Source organism: Plecotus auritus (assembly GCF_963455305.1).
Source record: "Plecotus auritus genome assembly, chromosome: 8".
Taxonomy (NCBI): domain Eukaryota; kingdom Metazoa; phylum Chordata; class Mammalia; order Chiroptera; family Vespertilionidae; genus Plecotus; species Plecotus auritus.
In genome coordinates this window covers 114,381,396-114,405,824 of record NC_137782.1, presented here as the reverse complement: position 1 = coordinate 114,405,824, position 24,429 = coordinate 114,381,396, and the positions used below count along the sequence as shown (strand labels likewise).

Below are 24,429 nucleotides of genomic sequence, written 5' to 3'. Positions count from 1 at the left end.
TTATCTTGTTTGAGGTTGTTCAACTTCTTAAATCTGCAGCTTATGTCTTCTGCCAGATTTGGATATTTTTCAGCCATTATTTTCTTTAATACATCTTAGCTCCAAACTCTCCTCTCCTCTGGGACCTTAGAATAAATGAAATGCAGTCTCACCTTGAACACCTGGCAATAATCAGAAGGGGTTTTTACTCCAGGAGTCCAGGTTGAGAATATATATTATTTTAGGGGGAGTTTAAATAAATTCATGAATATTAAGTATTGAAGGAAAGGGGGACTTTCTTATGTAGAAAACCCCTGGGCTACCCATAAGATACTGCTAACTGCCTACCAGTAGGGACTTGGAGGGGACTGGATTGAATTTGACCTAAAATGATATCTTTGGAGTAATTTCTAATTATGTTTAAAGCTTAGTTTTAGAAGTGCTGTAACCACTGAGCAAAAACAGCCAGGGCAACGACTTTAAACATTTAATGGACTCTACCACTGAGAATATGAAATTATTACGTCCCTTTGGATCACTCTTTTCATGTCTACATTTTAAAATAGTGTATTACTATAGCACTTTTAACAAAGTTGAATAAAAACAGTGATCCGATTGTATCAAACAAATGAAAATGACAGAGAAAACACTGGAAGGAAACACATTATGATGTTAACAATGATTTTTGCTGGGTGGACCACTGCTTATTCTTTCTTGAAATTTTTAAATATCTTCCAACTTGTTTATAAGGTGAAATTTTAAATCTTTCAACATTTTAAAATACTCAAGAGTGCATCTTTTTCCCTTTTTTTGTAATCCTCACCCGAGGGTATTTTTTCCATTGTTTTTTAAATAAGTTTTTATTGATTTCAGAGAGGGAGGGAGAAAGACAGAAAGAAGAAACATCAATACTGAGAGAGAATCACTGACTGGCTGCCTCCTGCATGCCCCACACTGGTGATTGAACCCACAACCTGGGCATGTTCCCTGACCAGGAATCAAACCATGACTTGCTGGTTCATAGGTTGATGATCAATCACTGAGCCATGACAACTGGGCTCCACTGGTTTTTAGAGAGAGTGGAAGGGAGAGAGAGAGGGAAAGCAAGACAAACATCAATGTGAGAGACACACGTCGATTGACTATCTCCTGCACTTGCCCCAACCTGGGGCCAGGGATGGAGCCTGCAACCAAGGTATGTGCCCTTGACTGGAATTGAACCTATGACCCTTCAATCTGGGGACCAGCACACTATTCATCTGAGGGCTGAAGCTCTAACCACTTAGCAACACCAGCTAAGGCTCGTTTTTATAACGGAAAATGTCAATCTTTAAAAACATGCTTCAAAATTGAGCCATTGACCCCAAATATGCTCTGCATATTCTTCATGCACCACAAGAGGGCGTAGGAGAGGCAGCTCCCATCAGGAATTCAGCCCTTAGTCCCCACATGAGGCTGCATATTCTTCTTGCACCACAAGAGTGCGCAGAAGAGGCAGTTTTATTAATTCAGCCTTTGGTCCTCACATGGGGCTGCATGTTCTCTGTGCACAAGAGTGCATCAAAGAGGCAGCTTTGATCAGGAATTCAGCGTCTTCAAGCTATACTGAGCAATTCAATCTCAGGAATCCATAGAATCTTATTTATGCTCACATCATTGCCTAGGTCTCTATCTTTCCATCAGTTGGAAAATTTACATATATATATATAGTCTTGGCAGAAATAGTGTACTACGCATTGGTGTTGTAAACCAGCTATGTGTCTGTAGCAAAGCAAGAGTATTTTGTGAGGACATTGAAGACACCTCTGCCATGTGACACCTTTGAACACAGCCAGGACTCCCTTTCACTGTACAGAAGCTCTGCAGGGAGCTTCTGGGTTTGTGCTTCTGGAGTGGCGTGGCCGCAGACAGATCCAGGGCACTGTCATCATGCTGCCCAGGCCTGCACATTTCTACATTTGGAGCTGATCCCAATAGGACAGGAATGTGGGGGTGTCTGCATTCTTAATCTCTGTATTGACAGTCTGCCCCCAGCATCAACAGCCTCTTCTATTTGAGGACCCCCTACCTGAGGGAGCACAGCTCCACTCCACTATAGGGGCAAAGACACTAGCTGCTCGCCTTCCCAGCTTCCCTTGCTGTTGGAAGAAGGCACAGGACTCTGCAGAGCCAATTAGATGTAAGTTAGAAGCTAGTGCCCATGAGCAAGTGGCTGTGACTACTCATGGCCACTCCAGACACTGAGCTGTGCCCAAGCACTGGGCACACACATGAGCATTGTGGGCGTGGTGTGTCAAGTCAAGTTGGTGAGTAAGAGACAGTCATTGAGCAAACAAACGAATAAATGGGAGTGCTTGGTTTTCAGCAACTTCCCAGTGATGCTGTCTGCAGGGGATGTTTTGTTGTTGCTCAGATGGCAGGTATTAGAAACCGCTGGATGCTTAGGGCAATGAAAGCGATAATGGGTTGAGGGGTAACTGCGGAGGGAAGCTCTTGAAGAGCTTCTGGAACTGGGACCCACACAGGAGTTTGGGTTGACAGAGGTGTAGCTGGGGTGTAGTCTGGGTAGAAAGATGCTCCGGTTCATTTTAACTTACTGGTCAGTTTGTCACAACATAAAAGACTTGTGAATGAGTCTGCTCAAGTTAATTTTATTTTATAGCGATGATAGAGCATTACTGCATAAGTACTTTTTTTTTTTTTTTTGTCAATTCTCACCAGAGGATATTTTTTCCATTGATTTTTACAGAGTTGAAGGGAGGGGTGGGGCAGAGAGAGAGAGAGAGAGAGAGAGAGAGAGAGAGAGAGAGAGACATTGATGTGACAGAGACACATCAATTGGTTGCCTCCCACATGTACCCTGATGGCCGGGGAGTGAACCTGCAACCCTGGTATGTGCCCTTGACTGGGAATCAAACTGGAGACCCCTTGGTGCATGGGTTGATGCTCTAACCACACAGCCAGACCTGTGAGTGGTTTTTTGGGTGAGGATGATGGCGACTCAGTGCCCCCATTTTCCAGAGCAGGAACTTCAGGCTTCTGTGTAGTTCTGCAAAGAACCCTGTCCTGCCCCGGCTCCTCACGCCCTCCTGCAGGTGGAGCCCCTCCTCCTGCCTTGCTTACCTTCCAAGAGGATGAAATGCTTCAGAGAAAAAGTAGCCAGACTGGGGGGAGACCATTTGGCCACATTCTGAGCGTTTTGTAGAGGTACACCCCTGCTCCCCTCCTGCTCCCCCTCCCTCCCATGCAGCTCACAAAGTGACTCCCAGGTGCCCGTGCACAGTAACCAACAGCCAGCCCCGCAGGTGTGAACACGGACAACCCCACCTCCTTCAGGGACAGCCAAGAGATGTGGGAAGTGAACCAAAAACGTCTCCATTCAGTGGGTGACCACATTCCACCAACACATCCACTGGAGCCAAGCTCAGGGGATAAAGGGAAGCGTGTTGAAGTCACTACAGAGAAGGTTCCCATTACCTGAGGGCATGTGTCCCCATCCACTTCCCCACGGAAGCCGTTGCCCTGTTACAGCATCATTGCTGAAGCCCTGAGTCCCACCGCACAGGCTCCCCCCACCCCCAGCCTCCACCCCTGGCGCTGTCCTGAGCTCTGCCTGCCGCTCCGAGTTCACTACAACTTCCTGCCAGGCCTGCTGTGCTTTTGCAGCAGGGCTGGGCTGCTCGGAATGGCTCCCCGAACCCACCCCGTGGGAACGGGCTTGGTCAATGGGCTAAAGAGAAAAAGAAAGTGGGCTGCACCCCAGACAACTCCGGGCTCACAGAGGCAGGGATGGCCCAGCCCGTGCGTTGCTCCCACACAGGGTCGAGTTGCACGTGGAGGAAAGTGACACCGTGACCGCTTTGTGACTCGGTGTCCCGGATACAACCGCCTCCCTGACACAGGGCGGGGCACCCATTAACCAGCAGAGTGATGCCCCGCCTGCCCGGGCTAAAGCGCATGGAGGGCAACGGGGCAGCTGGCAGTGAGCTCCTCAGCCTGGGTAGCGGTGCACAATCAGGTCCAGCGTCCCTGCACCCCGACTTCTGCAAACTACCCCCGTTCACCCCGGAACCCACTCTCCCAAACCCCCGGGACAGGAGGACATTCGCTCACTTTGACATGGACAGCCAGCGGAAATGCCGCCATGGAAAGGAACACACTTGAAAACATTCCCTGAGGACAGCACCCTCAAAGCCCCCGACGTTGTCGCTGTCCCACGGCGCGGCCAGCAGTGGCCCGGGAGAGGCACTCGAGTCCCCTCCTGTGGGGAGAACGCGCGTGTCTTCTCATCGGGGTGTCGTGGGCCCCAGTGGGAGAGCAGGACGAAGAAAGCACACCTACCACATCCTCTCACATCAAAATAGAGCCATTTATTCAAGACCCTGAACAGGGCCTATTGATTCTATCGAAGCAAATGGGCTACGAAGTGCAAGGTGGTTCTTGTCCAGGGTGTGAGGGCGCGCGGGTGGGCGACACACGTGCACGTGGGCGGACAGGTCGGGAGGCGCTGACGGGAACCACGCGCGGCTGGCGCATCTGACAGACAATACACACCCAGAAGCCAGAGTTCAAAACCCCAGGGAGGGGCGGAGGAACGCGTCTGCGTTTGACAAGAAACACGATTTGGAAAAAAAAAAGGGTGCAACAGGTTTAAAAAGAGGAACATAACCAGAGCTAAGTAGGCCTCACGTGGGACAGAGTGCACCTCGCCCGCCCCTGACGGATCTCAGGACAGAAGGAAACCCGTCCCGGCCGTGAGGTCCTGGCCATCCCGCCTCCCCCGTGCAGGGCCAGCCCCTGGTCCCTGCAAACCACCGGAGCCTCGGGCTGGGCCGCCTGCTCAGATCAAGGCCAAGTTTGGTCACTAACACGTAGGCGTTACATTAAGAGCTGTGAGGAGGGCAAACAGTCAGGGGGCACGGCCCTGGGCAGCGACGCTCTGCAGAGATGCACACTTTTCTGTTGGGGGTTGGGGTGTCAGACGGTGTCTGCACCTCCGCACACTGCGCTCCAAACCTAATGTTCTCAGCGCAGAAATGGTCAACGTGGTCCAGGTGTCGGCTGCCTTCGAAGATGAGAGTGGGGTCTTCCTAGATGTTGCGCTTGGCACAGTGCCAATCAATAGCCCAAATTACACACCCAACTCGGAAACAGCACTTTGGGGACTTCTCTGGCTCAGACTCAAGGAAGTCACGGATCCACGGTGCCTGGTGATGTTGTCACAGGTCTCTCCTGTCGCGCTCACCTGCCCGGCGCCGCCCCTGAATAGCATCTTGTCTAGCAGCTGGGACGCAGCGGCCGAACCTGCCTAGCCGCCTTCCTGTCCCTGCTCTGCCCGGGGAAAGTGATGGCCCTTCTCCCACTGCTCCTTTCAAAACCAGGTCAGCATCGGGGCTGACAGCACAAAGGCCACCTCATCCAATGAAAGGAAAATCCCGTAGAAACGCAAACTCGTTTAATTTCTTAAAAACAGTAAAAAGGTTCATTAAAAAAAGAAAATCTAGTCTCCTGGCAGAGAAAGAAGAGATGGAGACAGTGGAGGTGACGGGTGACACTCTACCCTTAGCTCGCCCTGCGGATGCAAGGGCCTTCCTTCCCGTTCACTTCTGTCCCTGCCTGCCAGGGGTCAGCCGTGCCAGGCCCGCCCAGCGGATCCAGGCAATGGCCGACCATGTACAAGATGCCACTAACAGGCCACACAGCCGAGCGCCGAGCCGTCTGTTTCTATGGCTTCCTCAGTACCCACTGGTTTGGGGCAGGCTCCTGGGAGTCACAGTGCACCCTTCTTCAGTTCCCTCCTAGGACTATAGAGGGGACTTCCGGGGAGATCCCACATTGTCCCCCAGCCAAGAGCGGGACTTCTCCCTCCACGGAGGAAATCCCACCACGTCGACAGTCTGCCCCCCCCCCCCACTCCCCAGAATCTTTTAAAATATGAAACCACACAAAGCTCTCTGATGGCTTTTTAGGATTTTAAAATTGTTTTAACAAAAAAATATTTTTCCCCCAAAAATACTCCAGGCTCTTTTTAAGTCATTTTTTTCCTCCTGTAAAAAGTCCCCCTACCTTGCCTTCCTACATAAAGCACTTATTTTGCGCTGAAAGTGCCCTCAAGACCTACGATCTGAAACAACTATGATAAAGGGGAGCAGGGGAGGGGGAGAGGGGAGGGGCAAGAAAGTTGTCCGGCAAAGATTTTGTCATTGTGTCCCCAAGGTCGCATCAACAGCAAATCAAGACACACTGAATGGAGGAAAAAGGTGGAGGGACAGGCAACGAGGAAGGGGAACAGGCCCCATCGTGGACAGAAGGCCCAGTTGACAGGATTCCAACCGACAGAAAGGCCAGTGGACAAAGAAGGTTGTGCGAAATGGGGCGTGCCAGGATCACAAAGCCCCGCATTTCAGCGGCACAGGCTGGGCTTTGAACATCCTGGGCGAGGGCGACCACAGTGTCCGAATTGTTAGGGCAACACACAGCAAGCACGAGGGGAGAGCTCTTCCACCCCCTTTCAGGTTATTGTAGCCTTTTTCGCTTTTCTTCTCCTTTGCTTTTTTTCTCCCCCTCCAGTCTCAGCCATCCGAGCCTGTCTGGGTGGGAACCAAACGCAGACCATCCCACTGGAGGCGTCACGCTTTCCAAACCGATGTCCCGGGTAGAAACCACTCTCTCACCTCTGATTCGACTGTGTGTGTTTCAAACTTTTTGACGAGAACTAGGAAAGATACAGGCGCCCATGGCCCAGTAGGAGCTGACTTCGAAGTCCACGCCCACACACCATGCCCGCGCAGTTTTGGAGCCTATAGGATGCCCCCCTCCCCTCCCCCGACCCCACCTCCACCCCATGCTAATTGCTGGTGGGTTAGAATTCTCTTCTCTTTCCTTCAATTCCGTTTACTTTCGCAGATCTAAAACACACACCTGCAAGGAAACAGAGAGCCCCTGTTACCTTCAGACAACACACAGAACCCAGGTTGGCAAATTACATGGCCCATGAACCAAATAAGGCCCACCCACTATGTTTTATAAATAAAGTTTTATTGGCACACAGTCCTGAACATTCAGAGAAGCTGTAACAACAGGCTACACCTGGGGGGCTGAGCCTCTGACCAACCTGAAAATAATGCAGAGGCAGTGGTCATGGGCAGGTGTCACAGCCCAGACACCTAGAGGCAGGGCCGATGACAACTCAAGCCTGTGCTCATGGCCTTTGGGACACATGGGGGCTACAGGACACTCAACCAGCCCTCCCACCGCCCCCTGCCTCACAGAATCACAGGGCCCCCGGACCCAGGACACCTGTGGAATGCAGGTCATACCTTTATCAGCAGAGGGTCCAGGCTGGGGACACAAATGTGGGGCTGAGACAGGAGCAAGGTTCTCAGCCTCTACCCTGGGTATCAGCTGCCTTGGGTTTCCCCTTTTGCCTCCCCCCCCCCCCCCCAGCAAACTGTGGTGTTCTTACAGAGCCATCAGACATGCTGGTGCCCACTTTGTCCCCTCGGGCGTTCCAGCAGACCTCGAAGATGCTGCCAGTGCCTCGGTAGCTGTGGACGAGCCTCCCACTCTGCAAAGCAAAGCAGTGGTCAGGAGCTAAGGGGGCGGGAACTGTGGGGGAGCAAGGCTACAATCTATCTATAGGAATAAAAGGGTAATATGCTAATTAGACCAGGAGACCTTCCGGACAAAGCCATGGTGGCAGGGCCGAGGCAGAGGTGGTTAGGGGTGATCAGGCCAGGAAGGGAGGGCAGTTGGGGGAAAGAAGGCCGGCGGGGGGGGGGGGTGGCAGTTGGGGGCGAGCAGGATGGCAGGCTAAGTGGTTAGGGGCTATCAGGCAGGCAGGCAAGCGGTTAGGAGCCAGCAGTCCTGGATTGCGAGAGGGATCCCAGATTGAAGAGGGTGCAGACCAGGCTGAGGGACACTGCCACCACCCCCCCCCACCGCCGCACAAATTTCGTGCACTGGGCCACTAGTCTATATATATAAAAGCCTAAGTAACTGGGCCACCAGCCCACTGGCCGGTAGCTATGACACGTACTGACCACCAGGAGGCAGATGCTCAACACAGGAACTGCCGAGCAAGTGCCCTCTTGCACTTTGCAGAGTGCCCTCTCCCACTCCAGGATCCCTTGGGGGATGTCGGACTGCCGGTTTCAGCCCAATTCCCGTAGGCCAGGCTGAGGGACCCCACCAGTGCACGAATCCGTGCACCGGTCCTCTAGTATTATATACATACTTGTATTTAGAGAGGGCATCCCCTCACGGAGGATCAAAGAGGTTTGTGGTTTATAAAAAAGGAGTGACATAATTTGATGAGATTTTGACCGTGGGCAATACCTAATGTCATTTTTCTATGATGTCACTTTACAAATCCACCAGTCACTGTTTCTATGAAGAAAGACACTTGCACAGTATTCATGGGTTGTGCGCTTTCCACCTGGCCTATCTGGGCTGTGAGGCGTGGTGGCAGGCTGGTTCCACATAGGGCACACCCTCATTTCTCCCTCTCTAAGAGGATGTAGCCCATCTGAGGCAGATTCTGAGAAGCCTGAGGTCTCTGTGGACCAAATGGCAGTTCACTTGCTTCATGTACTACCAGCCTTTCCCACAGGGGGCATGAACTCAATTAAAATGCACCTCAATTTCAACCCAGCCACAGGGAAGCTGGAAGGCAGATTAGATTAAAAGGGGTGAGGGGAGGCCATTTAATCCACCCTGAGGTCACACAAACTGGATCACTGGCTGTTTGCAATGGCTCCGACAATTTCTCTTCCATCAGCTAGAGAACCGACATAACACTCCCTACTCTATCTCCCACCCACTTCCACTCTTTATATTCAGAATGCGTATTCCTCAGGTACAGCCAGGGTTACCCACGGCTACCTTTACTCAAATGCTGTCTCCTTTTAGTTTGCCAACAGCACAACCCAATACCGACATACCCTTTCCTACAGAAACAGAAACATTTTTCATCAGAGAAATCAAAATGGCACAACAAAGCAAACATATTCCTGTGTACCCTCTGATATTCTACATGATGTGGAGTGGCTGGCCCCACCCCTTTAGCTGGGCCCCTGGAAAGTACAAATGGAATGACACCTGTCGCCCCAACCTTAGTACCTCGAGGGCAGCATCTCTGGAGACAAGAGGACTGTGTTACAGCTGTCTGAGATGACAGCTGGGACCCCAGAAAAGGATGAGGCAGGTAGAGGGTTTCATGCCAGGGACTTAGAAGTGACTTAGCACAAACTCCCCAGCGACGGTTTTGAGCCTGGGTCACTAAAACCTGACGTGGGAGTTACTCTGAGAAAGGAATAGGGGATTACCTGAGTATTCCAGATGTGCACACACTTGTCAAAGGAGCCGCTGGCCAGGTACTTGCCATCGGGGCTGAAAGCGACACTGTAGACAGGTTCCTGGTGTTTGGTGAGCGTGTGGATGCACACGCCGCGCTCCACGTCCCACAGCCGGACAGTGGAATCAAACGAAGCACTAGGAGGAAGGGAGGAAACATCACCATACACACAGGTAGCTTTCTTCTATTTCTCTAAGACAGTGGTCGGCAAACCGCGGCTTGCGAGCCACATGTGGCTCTTTGGTCCCTTGAGTGTGGCTCTTCCACAAAATACCACGGCCTGGGCGAGTCTATTTTGAAGAAGTGGCGTTAGAAGTTTAAGTTTAAAAAATTTGGCTCTCAAAAGAAATTTCAATCGTACTGTTGATATTTGGCTCTGTTGACTAATGAGCTTGCCGACCACTGCTCTTAGACGTACATCCATCGTGCGTGGCTTTCCTTTCACAGCTTTTACATTTCCAGTGACAGTAACAGGTACACTTCGTCACGCTAAAGTGTGGCTGAGATACCTCGACGACAAAGCCACTGTTATACAATTCCTTTCTTCTTTTTTTGGGAAACACTGATTTCATGTTCATTTGTTTCTGCAATTTCTATAGACACAGATGATAAATATGTCTATAGAATACTTACTACATTTTCTTAAATGTAGTAAATTTAAAACACCACATTTAGCTCAGCTGGTGTGGCACAGTGGTTGAGCATCGACCTATGAACCAGGAGGTCCCAGTTCGATTCCTGGTCAGAGTACATGCCTGGGTTATGGGCTCAATGCCCAGTGATTGGCATGCAAAAGGCAGCCAATCAATGGTTCTCTCTCATCATTGATGTTTCTATCTCTCCCTCTACCTTCCTCTCTGAAGTCAATTTTAAAAAATGAAAAAACAAAAACACAACATTTATTGTTACCAACCAAAATATTTGGGGAAATGGCAAATTAAGTGAACACAAGTTTTAATGCAATGGGAGTTAAAATACAATCACATGTAAATATGCAATCGTATTCTGAGAGCTGCAAGTTTTCTTTTCAGACATAAAGAACACATACAGAGCTGCTATTTGGTGTTCTCTCTCTCCAAACGGGGACTCACTGGGCACTGCTTTGTCCCCTTCACACTTGTTGACTGAAAGGACAAGCAGCCTCTCAGCTGACGCAGGAACTCCTTCCTCCTTCCAGTGTTTTCTAAGAAACGGCCTTGGGCCGAGCACTTTCAGCAACAAGGATCCTTGCTGCTGTGAGACTGACCGGCCTGTGCCACGCAGCAGAGATGGAGAGTCCCTCCGTATCCACAGGACTGTCCACCCGCCACCTGCCACCTGTCCCCACCACCCCTTCTCTGCAGCTGCAGAAGCCTGCTCTGCTTCCTGGGACCCAGACGTTCCTCCCAAATGCTGTCTTCTCCAGCTGAACACCCCCTCACTGTGTGCACCATGGATCCCAGACCCCAAAGGATGCGGGCATATCCTGCCTCAGAATCTCTCAGCTTCTGTCTAGACATTCTTATTAAACCCAGGACCTGCATGGAGTCCTGTGAGCACTGGCCGAGACAGTTCTGTTCAGTGCAGCCTGAAATGACGTGGTTCTGGGCTGCCCACCGCGGCCACATCCCCTCTCCCCAATTCTGCGAAGAATCTGCTGCCTGGGGGGTGGGAGGTTGGGGAGGGGAGGGTGAGTTCACTATATGTATGGCTCGGTCAGCCCTGGCTAGCGGGGGGGAGCCCTTTACTGCCACTCAGAATTCACGCCACCTGCAGCTCTGAGTTGGACTAAGTAAACCAAGGCTATGGCGCACTCTGCTTCCTTTGTCTGTCATAATGAAAACCCTCACAAAGCCACATGCTGGAAGCCTGGACGCATAACCCACCCTTCCCACCAGCCCGGTGGTGACAGGGATCTGCACCGTTACTCGGGCGTCACTTCATGGCTCAAGCGACGCTGCATAGCGCTGTTTCATGGGCTCTGTCCAGGGGAGCTACTCCTTGTACAGTTTGGAAGGACGTGAACTCATTCACAACACACTTTAGCAAATAACGTTTACTGGCCACATTCCTATTCCCTCCGAGTTCAAGTAACATCTACTGGCCGCATTACTGGCCACAACTTTTACAAAAGAACTTTTCCGTTCCCTCTGATGAAATAACTGTTACAGCCACGGGGAGCAAGGCTGCTCTCGGGAGCCGAGTGGGACCAGGTTGTGGGCCGTCCCCCACTTACCTTGCGAGCATGATGTTGGCATTTGGGTTGCTGGTGGCTGGCCCGGTCGGACTCCACTTTATGGTATATACCTCTTTGCTGTGAGCCTGCAGGTCATGGACACACGTGTCCTGCTTCATGCTCCAGATCTAGAGAACACATTGGGCATAATGTGAGCAGGTGCTCTTTCTCCAGCCAGGAACGGTTCAGCACCGGTCACTCTGTGAGCGTTCCTCAGGTTTGGGGCCCTGGGGAAGCTCACTGACTGGTGGGTCACTGACCAGGCAGAGGGGTGAGCAAAATCCTGGGAGCACCAGTAGCACCAGTAGCAGGAAGAGTGTTCGTTACAAAATCATCACCCAGAGCAGCCGTGACCACAGACCCGCACTAAGGTGTGTGGCTGCCTGGGATCAAACAGCCCATCCTTCCAGGTTACCTTTAATGTACTGTCATCCGAGCAGGACGCTAGCAACATTCTAGAGGGATTCCACTTGATGGCATTAACCTCATTCTGGAAAGAGAGCAAAGGGTTTTACAAAGAAATAAAGGCCTGTGAGTAGAAGCGGGTGGAGGGGGAAGCACTCCATCAGCTCTGCAGACTATTGAGTTACCCTGGGTATGGAAGACCAGTCCAGGACCCACACATTTCCCTCTGTTTCTTACTCTGCCTTTCATTTATGTAAAAAGCAAGGCCACATACCATGCAAAGCTGTCACCCACATCCACAACTCTAAGAAAAAAATCACAACTGCATTTACATCCAATAAGCACAGCACAGAAAACCAATACAACCCGCTGTTTTAAGAGTGACATTGCAAATCACTTTCACCCTGGCCAGTGTTGTCCAATGGTTATAGCACCAGCTTGTGCACCAAAGGGTATCGGGTTCGATTCCCAGTCAAGGGCACGTACCTGGGTTGCAGGATGATTCCCTGTCCTGGTCGAGGTGCATGCAGGAGGTAACCAATGGATGTGTCTCTCTCACATCAATGTTTCTCTCTCTCTCTTCTGCTCCCTCCCTCCCTTCACTCTCTCTAAAAACCAATGTCGACATTTTCCAACAAATTCAAGAAAACTGGCTATTTCTATTATTTCTCTTCAGGTTCATTAGCCTTATTTCTGCAACCTCAATCGGCTGTTAAACCCACCCATTAAATTTTCATTTCAGACACTGTACCTCTCAGCTGTCAGATTTCCATTTGACTGTTTTTAAAAAACATAGTTTTCTTTTCTCTGCTGACATTCCCCATCTATTCACTCATGACGAGCATCCTTTCCTTTATGTCCTCACACATTTGTCTAATAGCTATTTTAAGTACTTCCTTCAAAATCCAGCATCTAGCTCATCTCAGGGTCTGTGTTTTTCCCACTGCCTTCTTATACCTGGGTTAATCCAACCACTGAGATACTACAACAGCCCAAGTAGCAAAGGGCTGCAAAAGACCTGGTCAGCAGGCACAGCATCTTTTTTATTAATGCCCCCACTCCCCAAGAACACAGTGAGGTGAGAGCCATAATGAAATCAGAGGTCTGAGTAGGAGAGAGGAGGAAAAAATAAATTCAAAAAGCAGGTGACAAATCTGCTTAAAAGAATATCAGTTGTATTTTAATAGGGTATAGGAAATAATGCTGCAAAAATATTCCTATCCTTTAAGAATTCAAGGGGTCAGTAGGCCTCACAGCATCTTTTAACCAGAGGCACAAAGGAGACACCCCTCCCAGAACTTTCCCATGGACCCGAGCCCCATCGTCAGACCTGGCACTTACTGCATGTCCTTGGAAGGTTTTCACGGGGCGGTCGCAGCCGAGCCTGCAGACGTGAATGCTCCTGTCTGTGCTACAGGAGGCAAAGGTCGTGCTGTTCTGCCAGTCCACATCGAGAACGGGGGCTGTGGGCAGGAACAGAGGGAGGATGTGTGGGTCCTATGTACCAATGGTAAATATCATGTTACATGCATTCTAACACACACGTAGGTCGGGCTCCCAAGCTGTCTGCCTTTGGAGAGGTGCCCACTTACGGGTGGGGAGACATGTTCCGCAATACATTCAGCACTGTCCACACCATCAGTGGTGTGAGATGAAAGCAACACCAACGATAAAACTCACCAGTGGCCATAAAAGATGTATGTGGTGTGGACTGGAAACTATGAGGACAGGCACCCAAGACATGCCAGGTCTCGCTCTGTGACTGCCTCCAACGCTGCTGGCGTTCTGGACGGAGTATCAGATCTGAGTCTGTGCTCTGACACAGTGGTGACATGCCCTCGCTGGGACCTTCCCTCCTAGTCCACCCCTCCAGGACCCACGCCCCCTGCTTGGAGCCTGCGCCACATGCCGAGATGCACTGTGCCGTCTGGGCAGTTCTTGGGCTCAGCCCTCCCATTCAGCCATCACCGGGCATCCCAAACTGCCCATCAGGAAAGACACTCAGCCCGCTTGTCAACATCAGCTCAGGGACATGTGACATAACAGTGCATGCTCAGCCCACACATTCAGTGTTCCCTCTATAAGGAAGACCTTGCCCATGACGGGAAGTGGCATCTGTCCCTCACGCTGGTGTCCTCCGACAGTCCGCTCCTGCTGGAGGTGCACAGCTATCTTTGTTTCAAGTTAAGAGGCTGCCCCTCACAGAAGAATTGAGTCCCACAGAGCAAGAGGGAAGATCAGGAGGAAAACTGGAGTCTCTGGACCCCGGGCTGCCCCCACGTGGCCTGCTGTGGCCACAAACACAAATGGATGTGGCTAGGGCCACAGTGGTGGCTGCACTTCTCTATGGGAAAGACTCCCCACCTGAGGGCTGACCCTGCTCTCTTGGCCCACGTCTGGGGACTTGGATTTCTGGAAGGTTCCCACTATTCCATAAATTGATAAGAGCAGCTTCTGTACCTCAGCTGCAAACAACATAGTTTATGCCAGCTTCCTTCCAGGAGTCTGCAATCTGGGTACGAGCAGGCAGACAGTGCCCGCAGGACCAGCCCCAGCAAACATCCTGCACACCCAGGCTGCAGGGAGCTTCCCCGGAGGAGGCCCTGCCGCATGGCCGGTCGCAACTTGATTCTGGGGGACGGCCCCCCCGACCCTGGGTCCACAGAAGACCACTGCAAGTGCTGGATTTTGCCCTGTCCACCTTTTCCCTCGTGGCTGATTTTGCTGTGTCCTTTCACTGTGATAAACCTGAGCCGTGACTCGCCGGATCTGGGGGGTCTCAGGGACCCCCAACACAGCCCCCCTTGGCTGGCAAGAGAAAGGAGGCCACTCTGGTCTAGGTATTAGTCCTTGTGGTGTTTTTAACATTTTGATGTTGGGGAATCTGTACCTTATAAGCCTAAGAGCAATGCTCACCATGATTGCAGCTCAATTCCATGGACACATTCCTCAGAGTATTCAAGATTACATTCCGGGACATTTCACAGGGACTCTGTGTTATTATTTCCAAACTAGTGGCCTGGTGCACGAACTTGTGCACATGGAAAGGAAATTAGAAGAAATATTTTAATATCACTATTCGCCCTTTCTCTATAATAGAAGTGTCAACAAAATTCACCATTGATACTGATAGGTGGAAACACACGCGTGCAACTGGTGCCAGCGAGAGTGTTATATGTATTGTACATGCACGAGTCAACTTAGCCTTTTATAGATATAGAACAAACTTGCTTAATTAGACCTGCTTTCTGATTTAGCTAAACTTTTTCCAGCCCAGTGAAGCACCCCAACTTCTCTTTCAGGTAATTGTCAGCAACACAGCAGTAAATATCAACACAAAGCACATTATTATTGTAGATCACAAAGGGAGAACAAAGGGTAACATATTTAACTGCAGCAGTGTCTGACTATATTCTGCGCAGTGAGAAAAACCTAAAGTCATTTTCAAGGTCCACCATTTCTTACTTCTTTTAAGTTGGGTCAAGTTTCTAAGCTTTCTAAAATCTCTGTTTTCCGGCTAATGAAAAGAAAATAGGATTCCACCAAGTCTCCTATCTACCTACTCCAGGACTTCTGTGAGGATCAAATGAGATGAGGCACGGGAAAACACTTCACAGACATTTGGGTACAGTGTAAAGTGTTTCCACCAAGCTATAAAGCAAGTCATGTTCCTGGGCTGAAGAAACCGTAAGGAGGCTAGTCATCGCTGGGAGAGGAAGTTGGGCGTTGCTACGTAACAGCGTTGCTACGTGATGTCACTGCTACGTGATGTCATTACCCGGATGGAGGGAAGGACACTTAGCATATTAGATTACAAAACAAAAACAGAAGACTCACCAGAATGAAACAGAAACTGCTGTTTGGCTTCTCCCGTGTGGGCATCCCAAATTATTGCTGTCTGTGCCCCGCAAACAAAAGGAAACATTAGTGACTGTTCCTCCGGACAAGTTTTTTCCTCAGAAAATTTAACACACAAGACAAGGCAGTGAGCCCTGCCTCCTTTCACACCAGCACTGCCCAATAAACACAGAATGTGAGCCATGCGGGGAATTTTGTTTTCTAGAAAGCACTCTAAAAAGAGAAAAAAAGAATCTGTTAAAACTACCTTTTATTCTTTGGTGCCGTGACTCGAATATGAACCAAGGTTGCTGCAGCCATAAAACTTCTTTTTAACAACACATTTTATTTCACTCTAGCATGGCTAAAATATTGTTTCAACATGTGTTCAGTATATATCTGTTAATGAGGTACTTGGCGGTCTTCTTTGCCGAGGTCTGTGGAATCCAGTGTTTTATTTTATGTAACAGTCTTGAGAGCCATGTGTGTTGTTGGGAACTCCACAAAACATAGCAGCCGTAACTGATAATTGGAAAACTACAAAAATTGATGGGGATTCCCTCTCTCCCATTACAAGTTGAAAAACTCATAATAAAGCTTATCTAAGTATCTTTCTGGCACTTTTCCGAATGAAGAGCTGAAGAACAAATGGGCATTTCTGAAGATTGTCCTGTGTATCGGTCACGCCCTGAATTGGGGATAGCAAGCAGAGCAGAGCCACACTGGCCTATAAATAAGGGGAGAAAGGCCATTTCCCTGGAAAACAAACAGGAGTTCTTATGAACCCACCGATGTTGGGAAGATAGGGAAGCACCGGAGGCAGCTCAGTGAAACCTCTGGAATGATGTCTTAACTCACTTAATTGGAACCTGTGCACTTCCCTGTCACTGACAATAAAGCTCTTGTTTAAAGAAGAACTAATTATAAGGAGCGTTGACTGTAGAAATGTTCAGAGGAAATACTCGGAGCAGTGAGCACCTTTGGAACCCGATTCTCCACATTCTGGGTCAGCTATAGACCAACGAACATCTTTTATTCAGTTGTTTGGTGGGGCTAACACTTTTACTCACAAACAAATCAGGTGCTGCAGAGAATACATAAACTCGCAAATCTGATGCAATTTCGCATACTACATCAGTAATTTTGTTGATGTCTACATTAAATATACTGTGGACAGAAAATTTTTTTTTTTTTTCTAAAACTGCAAGAACTGTTAAGAATCTGAAATATACTTTAGCCCCTTCGGGTTAAGCTCCCACTGAAGTTCAATGCCAGCATCCCCATAAATTACACTTCCTCCTTGGGTATTACTTTCTGAACATTATTATCTTTGCCGTGGCTGGCCAATAAAGGCAGACAGTGCAAGGCCCAAAGACTGACAGAATTTCAAATGTGCACTTTCACTGACCAAATGGCTCATCTGGTAGTGAACACTGACCATCAGGTAGAAAATCAGAAATGAATACAAAAAAAGTAGCTCTGAGTCGGTGAGGATGCAAAGTGCTGGCTAGGATTCCATGAGAGGGCAGTAACTGCTGGCTGGACCCAGGGCCTGCCTCCCAACCCACGTCCATTCCACACCAGTGTGCCCTAGACAAGTCCCAAGGCCCTCTGTGGCCTGGGGTCCATGCTCTGCATGCCCGTCTCCCATCCTGGAGCACCAAACGGGCCAACACAGGGGGAAAGTGCTTGTAAGGTTACTGGTCATTCCCCACACATTATTTTAGTAACTGCATCAGCAGTAATGATGATCATCCACGTACAAGACACAGTGGTATGTGGGTAACATCTGAATTAGGGGCCCTTGGCAAAAATTCGATGGTAGTTTCTGGAAAGCCTCTATGTGGTGTGCCAACCACAGCATCTCAGCTTTTTGTAATAGATATGAGGATGCCAAGTTGGAATGAAGGGCTTACTGGCTTGAGAGAGAGACAGAGAGAATGCACAATTCAGTGACATAGAGGGTTAGACTCGAGTGTGGAGTTCAGCAAAGTTATTTTTGCCAAGGGCCAGATGGTCAATATTTTGGGCTTTGTGGCTGTCGCTGAACTGTGCACCTTAACTGAATGGGGATGTTTTGCACAAAGGTCTGTGGAGCGTGTGACATATTAAGACATGACAGGTGCCCGGCCGGTGTGGCTCATTTGTTGAGCATCAACCTTGAACCAGGAGGTTATGGTTTGATTACCAGTCAGGGCACATGCTTGGGTTGCAGGCTCAATCCCCAGGAGGGGGTGTGCAGGAGGCAGCTGATCAATGATTTTCTTTCTTTATTGATATTTCTATCTCTCTGTCCCTCTCCCTTCCTCTCTTAAATCAATAAAAACAGATTTTTTTAAAAAACATTTTAAATGAAAGAGATGACGGGCTATAAATGAACATCAAGGTCACAGCCAGGAAAACCAACAAGCACCACACACGCTGCCTTGATTTCTTGAGGGGAAGCAGAAAGCCTCAGGATTCACAGGAACCTCGACACTAACTAGAGATTCAACCCCAATAAGCATCTACAGTTCAAAGATGTGTTATAAGCAAGTACTCACCTTGTCCACACCAGCACTCACAATGTAATTCCCCTTTTTGTTCCATTTCAAGGCAAAGATGGGGCCTCTGCGTTGGCCTAAGGTTCTGGCCAGATTACCTGTGTGCAAGTAAACAAACAGCAAACATGCTGACTTCAAGGCCACAGCCCGTTCACGCCGTGACTCCACCCCAAAGGAGCTCTTCTCCTACCCCAACCCAAGGGCAGCAGGACTCACCGTCTTCCATCCAGATTCTTGCAAAACCATCATAGGAGCCTGTTGCCAACAGCGTCCCATCGCTCTGTGGGCCAGAAAGAAACAGGCCAATAGAAACAGCTTAGCAGGGACAGTTCTGACAAAGCGAAGAAAACCTCTTACCCCAGGGCTAGGACATTCTGGCATCAATAATCGGTCCCCAGCCCAGCCAGTGTGGCTCAGTGGTTGAAAGTTGACCTATGAACCAGGAGATCATGGTTGGATTCCCAGTTAGGGCTCATGCCCGGGTTGCAGACTCAGTCCCCAGTAGGGGGCATGCAGGAGGCAGTCAATCAATGACTCTTCTCTCTTACTGATCTCTCCCTCTCCCTTCTTCTCTGAAGTCAATAAAAATATATATATTTTTAAAAAATCAGTCCCCAGTTGAGTCTCACCAACCCCATTTAACTACTCATCTCACACACCTCTTAAATGAACATGTAAGGTGTTACAACCAAGGAGAGGAGGGGCATGTAAAATCTGTTTCAACCATTCACCCCAATGACATAATTAAAAATACCATACAAAAGCCCTGGTTAGTGTTTCTCGGTGGTTAGAGCATCGACCTGGGCACCGAAGGGTCTCAGGTTCGATTTTTGGTCAAGGACATGTACCTGAGTTGCAGGTTTGATCCCCAGCCCCGGTCAGGAGGCGTTCGGAAGGCAACCAGTGAATGTGTCTCTCTCACATCGATGTTTTTCTCTCCCTCCTTCCCTTCCAATCTCTCTAAAAAAAATCGATGGAAAAAAAGCCTCAGGTGAAGATTAACAACAACAAATACCAAGCCAATAGTTATGACACGCTGGAGACTTTAGTGAGCCTTGAACATCGTTCAGGAAAGAACAGAGTTTGTGACAAAATGACAGAGTGTGCAGAAACACTTCAAAGAGCGAGAGCGAGAGAGAACGTCAAGGAAAGGTATAAAGAGCTATGTCCCACCTGTCAATTGAAATACCAAGGCGGAGCCCTGGCCAGTGTGGCTCAGTTGGTAGGAGCATTGTCTTCTATACCAAAAGGTTGTGGGTTCGATTCCCAGTCAGGGCATATGCCCAGGTTGTCCCCATCAGCAACCAATCGGTGTTTCTCTCTCACATCGATACTTCTCCCTCTCTCTCTCCCTCCCTTATGTTAAAATCAATAAACATCCTCAGGTGAGGATTGAAAAGAATGTTTTAAAAGAAACACCAAGATGGACAGTCACGTTTCCTTGGCTGCTCAAAGACGTGGGCTAATGCTGGGAGTGAGTGGTCACCGAGGACGCAGCCAGCCGTCTGCCTGACACAACCTGGCTAGCGCTGGGGAAGGGAGCCCCCACGACACCAGCACCCCTAGACCCACGCGGCAGCCCTGACACACAATCATCTGGGAGGCGGCCGTGCTTACGTTCCAGTCCAGCGAGGTCACGTCTCTGTTACTGGGCACGTCCTGCCCCCTTTCCCGGATACAGTGCCGCAGCACAAGCTGGGTGGACGCCCCACTGCTGCTTCCATTCAGGTTCCAGATCCGTGCAGTCGAATCTGTGGACCTGCAGAAGGAAAGGTGCTGCAGTCAGCTTTCTGCTCGCTCACTCACGGGTTTCTCCTTTTTCCCACCTTGCAACCCGCTTCAGTGCCCGCAACCGAGGAGCAGAGACAGGCGATGGTTCCAGGCCAGTATGCTCTGGCATGGGCACCAGGAGGGACCCGGGGGACAGGCCTGCCATAAATCCAAAGCCATGCATGGAAGTCGTTTTCTCTTTTCTCGCGGGGTTCTCTCCGCGCCATCTTTGCTGCACTAATTTTAAATGCCGGCATTAGTCCCCACCCCGGGAGAAAACGGCACAAGGACTTCTCTACAGTTTGACCACAATTGGAGGCACTCTAGGGAAGGCAGCGTGGGTGCCCCAGGCCTCGGTCTGCACACCTGGGAAGGTGCCCCAGGCAGGTGAGAGGGAGCGAGCAGCTCGGACCCCTGGCCCTGGAGCACCCCCAGGCTGACACCCTTACCCAGAGGCCAGGAGGTCGCTGATGGGGCTCCAGGCACAGATGAAGACCTCAGACTCATGGCCCCGCAGAACCCTGGCTTTGTTGGGCGGGACCTCAACATCCCCATCTACTTCCATGGTTTCCATTGGCTCCAAACGATTTTCTGTGGGAGGAAACAGAAGCCACGTGGCTGAGCAACACAGGAGAATGGTGTCACTGGGCACTTCGCTTTCACAAACAGCCTTTCTGTATAATATCACCTCTGACAAGTATAGCTAAGCCATGGCTTGTGTCACTGAGTAAATGCGCCAGTTTATTTGATAAGTACAAGGAGGAACAAAAGTAGGTTTACAGTTGTGAATATGCAAAACTTTACCCTCTTATGATTATTTAATACTAGTGGCCCGGTGCACGAAATTCGTGCACGGGGGAGTGGGGAGGGAAGGTGTCCCACAGCCCGGCCTGCACCCTCTCCAATCTGGGACCCCTCAGGGGATAACCGGCAGTCGGACATCCCTCTCACAATCCAGAACTGCTGGCTCCTAACTGCTGCCTGATTGCCTCTAGCTTCTTCTGCCTGCCACCCTGATTGTCCCTAACTGCTCCCCTGCTGGCTTGATTGCCCCTAACCACCTCTACCTCGGCCCCACATCCGGGACCCAGGATTCCCTCCTCCATCTGACCATAGGCACCTGGGATCCGGGCTTCCCTCCCTCTGGTCAGCCATAGGCGCCCAGGCCGGCTGCAGCCGCAGGGGATGGTGGGCAGGTGGCTTCGCCTGGGCTGCAGCCGCAAGTGCTGGCGCCTGGGACTGCGGGGTGGGCGGCTTCTCCGTCTCCCAGGCCACAGCCAGCAGCAGGTACTGGTGCCCGGGACTGTGGGGTGGGCGGCTTCTCCGTCTACCAGGCTGTAGCCAGCTGCAGGTGCTGGCGCCTGGGACTGCGGGGTGGGCGGCTTCTCCGTCTTCCCTGGGATGCAGTGTGGGTGACTTCTCTGGCTGGCTGTGGCCTGGGATCATGGGACAGGTGGCTTCTTCGTCTCCCGGGCCACACCCAGCCTCAGGCACTGGGGCCAGGTTTCTCTGTCTCCCCCAGGACATGGGGCAGGCAGACGTGAGGCGTCTGCTGCTAGCTGCAGCCTGGGATCACAGGGCAGGCAGCTTCTTTGTCTCCCTGGCTGCAGCCAGCCTCAGGCACTGGCGCCCGACTTCTCCAACCCCCACAGGCCGGGAGTGGCGGGGCTGCCACCATGTGTTCAGGTTAATTTGCATACTCACTCTGATTGGCTGGTAGCATAGCGGAGTGACAGTAATTTGCCTGTTTCTCTTTTATTAGTGTAGATTGTATTATTTTCCAAAGGAACAACTGTAACTTACTTTTGTCCCACCCTATATGTTATGTTTACTCCAAGTTGGACAGAGGAATAGGAAGTTATCTATTCTCCATAAGTAGGTCCAGGCTAATGTCTGTCAGCCATGGGAAGGATCACGAGTGGACAGAGACGACATCGTTCAGAAAGAAATGTGACTTTGGACCCCAGTCTGGCCGCAGCCTGCCTGGCAGCAGCATGGAGCCGAGGGCAAACAGGTGCAGGCCTCGGGACAAGAGTGACCTGGAAAACGGCCAACTGAGTCCCAAGAGAGGGGGTGCTGCTTAGAGTGTGGGAACTCACCCACAGGTACTTACACAATGCATACCATCTGTCTCGAGATATGGTGTGCTTCAAGGGACATCCATGTCTGTGTAGCCATATTTCACTATTTTCTTAATATTTAAAAGAAATCTGTGTAATTTTAAAGTTTGGGCCCTGAGTTGGTTACAGCATTATCCCGACACACCAAGGTTAGGGGTTCAATCCCCGGTCAGGGCACATACAAGAATCAAGCAATGACTGCATAAACGAGTGGAACAACAAATTGCTGTGTGTCTCTCTCTCTAAAATAAATCAGTTACAAAAATTTTAAATAGTTTGCAAATTTTCTATCCTGGCGGACATTCAGAGATCTCAAAGCTCACCAAGTATAAGTGAGTTTCGGTGAAGGAAAACTTGGAAAAGAACGCTGTTTGTTTTCTCCGTTTGATTTTGAAACCTGAGAATTGTACCTCCCATGAGGGGACAGCCACTAAACAACCTGGAGTCCAGGCTACCCATTTTCCTCTTCTTGCTCCACCCAGCATTTCGGATCTTGTGAATCTGACTACGGAGCCACTGGAGGGAAGCCTTTCCATTTTACTGGACAGATGGCCTTGGCGCCATACTACTGCGGTATAACCCACCCCACTGCCTGCCCAGGCTGTCCACTCCACACTGGAGCTGGAGAGAGATGTGAAGAACTCATTGGCCTGCACCTACGCACAGTAACCTGCCACCACGGGCTGGGCTGTGGCTGGCCAGCTGCAGGTGAGGAGGTCATGGGGTGAGGTGTCAACACCATGGTCAACTCAGTCCTCAAGGACAGTGTAGCTGCAGGGCTGATCCAAGTGGAGCAAATTCCAACCAAGGGAGAACATTCACGTCTGCATAGTACATGTGCACACTTGCATGCACACACACACACGTGCACACACATTACACATATATACATGCACACCCACAAATGCACACATTCACATGTGCATAATATACATGCACATACACATTCACACACAGAGATGCACACATACAAACTTACACACACACATGTGGCCAGGGCTATTGCTTCTCCATTTAAATCTTAAGCTTGGTTTCACGATTATTACCAGAACCAAAGCAAAGCAAAAACAAAATTGACTTTGTACAATCCTCCCTCTTTCTGAGAATAGTAACTCCTATCTGATGACATTTTCAAGGCATTCTATACAATTTTACACAAATTGAAGGCATGGCTACAAAAATAAAAATTTTATTGCTTATGAAGATAATTCATATACAATCTTAAGACGATAAAGAATAACAAGAAATTTTTGAGAACATGGAAAAGACTTATTCGATTACACCACAGGTTTTTTATTCTCTAGTGCAGTTAATTTGGCAGTAGCCACTTACCTGGAATGGTTATTAATCTGTATAAAATTAGGCAGCTGACTCATTTGATGAGTTACAGTTTCATGGTGATTAACACATATATATTGGGCTACAGCTTGGGGCTGAATTACAAGGCCAAGTCTGACCTTCAATGCTGCTATTGTAACTGGGTCCCCAAAACTGTTTAGCATTCACCCTGTCTCCTTTAGAAGCACTTAGGACAGAGCACAGAAAACACACAGGAGCAAAGCAAGCCATATGTTGTCAGGATCTGCTGGGGAGAACAGATGCAATCCTGTTCTCACAATCCTGGTCGCCCCTAACTGCCCCCGCCCCCACCAGCCTGACCGCCCCTCACTGACCCCCCTGCTGGCCTGGTATCTAGACAGCACCTGCCAACTGTCCAAATGCACCTGGGCAGAGAGAGATCCAGGTATGCCCTGGACGCACCTGTTGCCTCCATGGAACTTTCTGGAGGCGCCACCCACATGTAGGAGCTGGGGCTCCCATCGCTACTCAGCCCTGAACTCCACCGGGCAGGATGGGAGTGGCGGCAGCACCTGCAGCTACACACCTAGTTCAGGTGCCATCTGCAGCATCTTCCATCCAAACACCAGGTGGGACCTCCTGAGCCTCTGGGGTACCACTCAGAGCCCTTGACTTCATCGCACTAGCAGCCCAAGGCCCTTCTGCTGCCAGAGAGACCCCTGCCATCAAGTCCTGCTTAAAAACTGCCCAGGGCTCCTGGTGCCCTTGGAGCAAGGCCTGGGTTCCTGCCCAACTGCCCACCGAGACCTCCTCGCCTTCCTCTAACCTGCAGGAAAGCGGCTCCCCAGACAAAGACTTTCTGCCCAGGCTGTCTGCCTGTGGGTGGGCCCAGCACCAACACAAATG

General features: G+C 50.1%; 1 protein-coding gene across 1 annotated transcript in view; it reads right to left on the bottom strand.

The window, feature by feature from the left end:
* Positions 1–4,329: 4,329 nt before the first annotated feature.
* LOC308257175 (F-box-like/WD repeat-containing protein TBL1X) overlaps positions 4,330–24,429 on the bottom strand; it is a 33,500-nt gene continuing 13,400 nt past the window's right edge. The window contains exons 2-12 of the mRNA XM_080686259.1: positions 20,554–20,695; positions 19,952–20,093; positions 18,551–18,614; positions 18,335–18,432; positions 15,792–15,852; positions 13,296–13,417; positions 11,965–12,039; positions 11,550–11,677; positions 9,306–9,471; positions 7,445–7,546; positions 4,330–6,900 (exon numbers count right to left, since the gene is read on the bottom strand). Of these exons, the coding sequence (XP_080542385.1) occupies positions 6,874–6,900; positions 7,445–7,546; positions 9,306–9,471; positions 11,550–11,677; positions 11,965–12,039; positions 13,296–13,417; positions 15,792–15,852; positions 18,335–18,432; positions 18,551–18,614; positions 19,952–20,093; positions 20,554–20,695 (1,127 nt within the window). The 3' untranslated portion in view covers positions 4,330–6,873. The remainder of the gene's footprint in view (positions 6,901–7,444; positions 7,547–9,305; positions 9,472–11,549; positions 11,678–11,964; positions 12,040–13,295; positions 13,418–15,791; positions 15,853–18,334; positions 18,433–18,550; positions 18,615–19,951; positions 20,094–20,553; positions 20,696–24,429) is intronic.